Here is a 5438-nt window from a genome sequence, read left to right as displayed (position 1 = left end):
TAGGGGCTGTGTCCCCCTTTCCCGGGGATGGGTACCTGATGCCATGGTCTTCTCCCACCACCATTTTCCCCGGTGATCAGCTGCGGCACGCTGCAGGCGGTCCCAGCGGGGCAGGAGCACGGATGAGCGGCGGCAGCAGGACTCACACTCTTCACCTGGGGAAGACGGGTGGTGGGGAGAGGCGTTTGGACCCCCGGCAGAATGCTCCCTGCCCGAGGGGTCTCCATATGATGGGCCACAGGAGGTGGCAGGTCGGACACTGCTCATGCCACCCCTGCCAGCGGCATGACAAAGCATGCTGGTGGCTCTCCACAGAGCCAGGCAGGGGCCAGGGCTCGCTCGGGCGAGAGGAGAAATGGGTTTGCTCCCCGTGGCACTTGCCGATTCAGTGTTTATTTTTGTTTGGGCCAGGCTCAGAAAGGGAACTGGGAGCTTTTTCAAGAGACCAATTGAAACTGCTGGTGGGGAGTCGTTCCCAGTGGTGTCAGTGACTCATTTACCTCTCCGGTGCTGAAATATTTGGTAACAGTGGGCTGTAAACAGCCCCAGCCCGGAGCTGAGCGCAGGTCCCAGTGCTCCTGGCAGCCAGGACTGAGGCGCCGGTGGCACCCACTGGCACCGGCTCTCCCGGGGGACACGTGGCCACAGCCGCTGGCCCTGAGCCACCTCCCTCCTCCCGCCCGTTAACACAGCCCCGTTAGCTCATTTGGGCATGCCGGTACGGGAATCGTGCCTCGGGGGCTGGCAGCACCCCACGGGCTCTGCAAGCCTGGCGATGGTTGGAGTGCTCCTGGGCAGCAGTGGCGTCAGGACACAGGTGGCAAGGGGGCTCCTGAGAAGCCACCAGCATGGGAATAAACCAACCCCCTGAGCCATCCCCTCCCCTCCCTGGCCAAAATGCCTCATTCCCCATGCACCCAAATGTAGTGCCATAGCAAGTGCCCAGAAAGAGGAGGGGACACCAGTGGCCATTTCAGGAAAGACAGGCAAGCAGCCAAAGGGAGCAGTGCTCAGCGCCGGTGTCTCCCCAGCGGCCCCGTCAGCGGGGTGAGCTCTGCACCCACAGGTCTCGCAGCCCCGCTGGGACAGAGCAGGGCCATGGCATCCCCACGGACAGCTTACCTGTGCACCCCAGGGACAGATCCTGGTGCCAGGGGGTCCCCAAGCAGCAGCCCATGTGTCCAGCAACGCGGCCAGCCCCGCCAGTGGGCTTGCGGCTGCGCTGACAGGGGTGAGCGTGCTGCTCGCTGCCCGGCCGGCACCGCGGCTCAGCCCCAGCACCGGCCACAATGCACCATGCGCCTTTTGACCAGGCACCGTCTGCCGGCGAGGCGGGGGCGACGGGCAGAGAATCAGAGAATGGTTTGGGTTAGAATCATAGAATCATAGCATAACTGAGGTTGGAAAAGTCCTTTACAATCAACAAGTCCAACCATTAACCTAAGATTGCCAAGTCCACCACTAAACCATGTCACTAAGTGCCACATCTACACGTCTTTTCAATACCTCCAGGGATGGTGACCCAACCACTTCCCTGGACAGCCTGTTCCAATGCTTGACAACACTTTCGGTGAAGAAATTTTTTCTAATATCTAATCTAAACTTCCCCTGGTGCAACTTGAGGCTGTTTCCTCTTGTCCTATTGCTTGTTACTTGGGAAAAGAGACCGATCCCCAACTCCCTTCAGGTAGTTGTAGAGTGATAAGGTCTTCCCTCAGCCTCCTTTTCTCCAGGCTAAACAACCCCAATTCCCTTGGCCGCTCCTCATAAGACTTCTGCTCCTTTACCAGCTCCGTTGCCCTTCTCTGGACACGCTCCAGCACCTCAATGTCCCTCTTGTAGTGAGGAGCCCAAAACTGAACACAGTACTGGAGGTGGGGCCTCACCGGTGCCGAGTACAGAGGGACAATCACTTCCCTAGTCCTGCTCACCACACTATTCCTGATACAGGCCAGGATGCCGTTGGCCTTCTTGGCCACCTGGGCACACTGCTGGCTCATATTCAGCCAGCCGTACACGAACACCCCCAGGTCCTTTTCTGCCAGGCAGCTTTCCAGCCACTCTGCCCCAAGCCTGTAGCGCTGCATGGGGCTGTTGTGACCCAAGTGCAGGACCCGGCTCTTGGCCGTGTTGAACCTCATACCATTGGCCTCAGCCCTCACCAGCTGTGTCAAGAATTTGTCTTCCACACGCTCCAGGAACCTCCCAGACTGTTTCCTCTCCACTATATTGTATTCCCAGCAGACATCTGGTAAGTTGAAGTCTCCTAAGGGACCTTTAAAGACCTTGTTCCAATCCCTCTGCCATGGGCAGGAACATCTTCCACTAGACCACGTTGCTCAAAGCCCCATCCGACCTGACCTTGAACACTTCCAGGGATGGGGCACCCAACCTGTGGCGGTGTCTCACCCCCCTCATAGTAAAGAATTTCTTCCTTATATCTAATCTAAATCTACAGTCTTTCAGTTTAAAACTATTGTTGCTTGTTCTGTCACTACAGGCCCTAGTAAAAAGCTTCTCTCCATCCTTCTTATAAGCCCCCTTTAGGCATTGAAAGGCTGCAATAAGGTCTCCCTAGAGCCTTCTCGTATCAGCCTTTCTTCTTAGGAGAGGGGTTCCAGCCCTCCCATCATTTTCATGGCCCTCCTCTGGATCCTCTCTAACAGGTCCACGTCTTTCTCGTGCTGGGGGCCGCAGAACTGGATGCACTGCCCTGGGGGGCTCTCATCCTGCTGACTGCCGTTGCTGCCGCCGTTGCCCTGGGCTCCGCTCTTGCCCTTGTCTTTGGGAGCGTGTTGCCCAGCCCACATGGCACATTCCTCTCATTCCTCCCGCGGCCACAGCACGGGGAGCCCCGCGGTCTGCCGAGACTGCCCGAGCTTCCAGCTGACCCCTCTGGAGAGCTTCAACGCTGATCTCCCCCCACCTCCAAAGGCGACCCAGCTCTGGATGCCACTGCAAGGCACCTGCCTCACCTGCAGGGACACCCTGCTGGGGCTTGTCCAGCATCCTCCATCCAGGGCTGGCTGTGCAGCCGTTCCTGGACCACCTTCCCACCCGGCCGAGCTGGCTCTCTCCCCCTTTCACAGCGAGGGCAGCTGGCAGCACCGCCTGCTCCACCCCAACCTCAGCAGAGCAGAGCTACGTCCAGGCAAGCCACAGATGAGTTCTCTGCAAGCACAGACGCTGTGGGCTCCTGTGGGGCTAGCAGGGCTCATCTCATCTCTGAGAGCAGAGCTGTCTGAACCCCAGATGTGAACACCAGGAGGGACCGATTTGGCTGCTGAGCGGAATCCCTTGGGATTGATGATGGAGTCTCATTCCTTCTTCGCTCACACACTCTGACCTTCCTGAGCCTCCAGGACCAGGACTCAGGACCGGCTGTGTGGCCTCACTGCGCTATGGGTGGCAGATGTCTGCAGAGCATCTCTGGGGAAGAGCAACACAGCCCCTGCAAAATAAAACCCAAAAGGTCTAGGGAGAGAAGTCATAGATAGGGAGGTCTTTTAGGGATGGACCTTTACTTCAGCAACCAGCCAATGCCAGTGCCACCAGAGCCGTGAGTTGTTTGCTGTGGTGTGCTCCAGGAGCATTGCTGGCTCTCCCAGACACCCAGGCTGCATCCCAATGCGTGACAAGGCCTTGAGCTTCTCCAGAGTAGTGAGTAATTACTCCAGTGAGTTATTTCTCACCAGACAGATTCCCGTGCTGTGAGGAGGGCTGCCCGGCACCACTGCAATTCCCCTAAAGCAAAGCATGAGGAGCAGATAGCTGTGGGACAGGCGGTGGCAGGACAGAGTCCGTGTTCATGGAGATGGATGGGAAACTTCTAACAAAAGACAAGTCAAACCAAAAGGCTTTGCAGGGAGCGATGCTCCTGTGCAGTCTGGGCCAGGCACCAGCCTGCCTGCCCTGGAGAAGGCTGAAAGAGCGCAGATTTCTAGTCCTCATCAGGAGAAACCAGATGTTGAACTGTTGGGGTTGCCTGGAGAAGGGACCGTGCTCCTCATCCTCCTCGCTGCAGCTCACCCACCCTCCTAAGCCCCAGACATTAGGGTGAAAAGCTCTCCAGATCTCTCCTGGCGTGCTAAAGTCAAGTTGATGTTTCCCATGCAAAGCTGTGCAGCTGCAGGGACCTGAATGAAGGTGAGCTGCTGGGACGGGCTGGTGCTGCTCTCCTTGTGGCAAGGACACTGTCTATTCCTGTTGCACACCAGTCCTGGAAAGCTCCACATTTAGAAAACTCCCCCAGTCGACCTCCGGATGCTCCAAAGGTGTGGGAACCGGAGGGGGAATTCAGATCCAGACACGGGTTTTGGCCTGCTGCTGCTCAGAGCACACCACCTGAGTTTCTGTGATGGAGTCAGGCACATCTTTACATGAAAGATGTTGCTGTTTTGGGCCCATGTTGTCAGAGCGGTCAGTGCTCAAACAGGGCAGGTGTTTTCAGACACAGCTTTTTGCTTCACTTAGAATGCTGCTGGTTTTAGCAATACCTGCTCACCAATTAGCGTAAAATTCTTCTACCCAGGAGAAAACAATATTATGTTTTTTTAAGCAAACAGAATGCTATGATTCATTTTCTAAACAAAAATGTCTTCCTATGTGGTTTTGAAGTTTCTTTTTGCTTTTAAGTCTACCTAGATAACTTAGTGACCAACCCACCCCTCTACAAGCAAAGGTATCAACCTCTTGCTTGACCTGAAATGGAATTTTCCTCTCGGTCAGCAACCCGACTGCCTACCCTGCTGCTTACCAGCCCTGGATCTCCCCTGGAGAGTCCCCACTGCTGCTGCTGAAGCCCTCAGCCCAGCCTCCCTGGGAAAGCCCAGTCCTGATAGGGACAGAAGCAATTTCCCGGGGATCTCGGCTTGCGCTGGCTGGGGGTCTCTGCCTGCACCAGCTCGCCGGGGTCTCTGCTCCCTTTGCAGACCCAGCCCTGCCAGCTGGGCAGCCTCTGCAGGCAGAGTACCAGCCGGCCACGCTTCCCTCCCCAGGGCACGAAACGGGAGGCAGTGCCACTGTCCGGGCACCCCTCATCCAGGGGATGCAGCGGCTGCAGACACTGCCGCTCTCCGGGGCTGCCACGCAGCAGTACACTTCCCCGGGACCAAATCCATTTTCCTAAACCCAGCGTGTCTGCTGGAATTTCTCCTGTCCTTCTCCTATCAGTTCCTGGGTACAAAGAACGCAAAGCAAACCTATCCTTCCCCAGTGCGCCCATCGCCACCGCAGCTGAGCCTTGGATTCAACCGGGACCAAAAATGCAAACTCTCTGCCCCAACCTGGATTTATGCAGCCCTGTCCCTGCGCTGGACTGCTCCAGCCACCTGCAACCGCCCCATCCCGGCTGTGTTTGCTCAGCTGGGGACGAAGGGCGCAGGCATGCGACCGGCACCCAACGAGAGACCCGGTATGGTGGGAGCGGGTGGGGGAGG

At 57.2% G+C, this 5438-nt stretch overlaps 1 protein-coding gene across 1 annotated transcript in view; it reads right to left on the bottom strand.

Moving 5' to 3' along the window:
* SH3TC2 (SH3 domain and tetratricopeptide repeats 2) overlaps positions 1 to 5438 on the bottom strand; it is a 63903-nt gene that overhangs the window by 15064 nt on the left and 43401 nt on the right. The window contains exon 2 of the mRNA XM_009882085.1: positions 36 to 155. Within this exon, the coding sequence (XP_009880387.1) occupies positions 36 to 155 (120 nt within the window). The remainder of the gene's footprint in view (positions 1 to 35; positions 156 to 5438) is intronic.

Source organism: Charadrius vociferus, unplaced genomic scaffold (genome assembly GCF_000708025.1).
Source record: "Charadrius vociferus isolate BGI_N301 unplaced genomic scaffold, ASM70802v2 scaffold3, whole genome shotgun sequence".
NCBI lineage: Eukaryota > Metazoa > Chordata > Aves > Charadriiformes > Charadriidae > Charadrius > Charadrius vociferus.
This window is presented reverse-complemented; position numbering and strand designations above follow the sequence as displayed.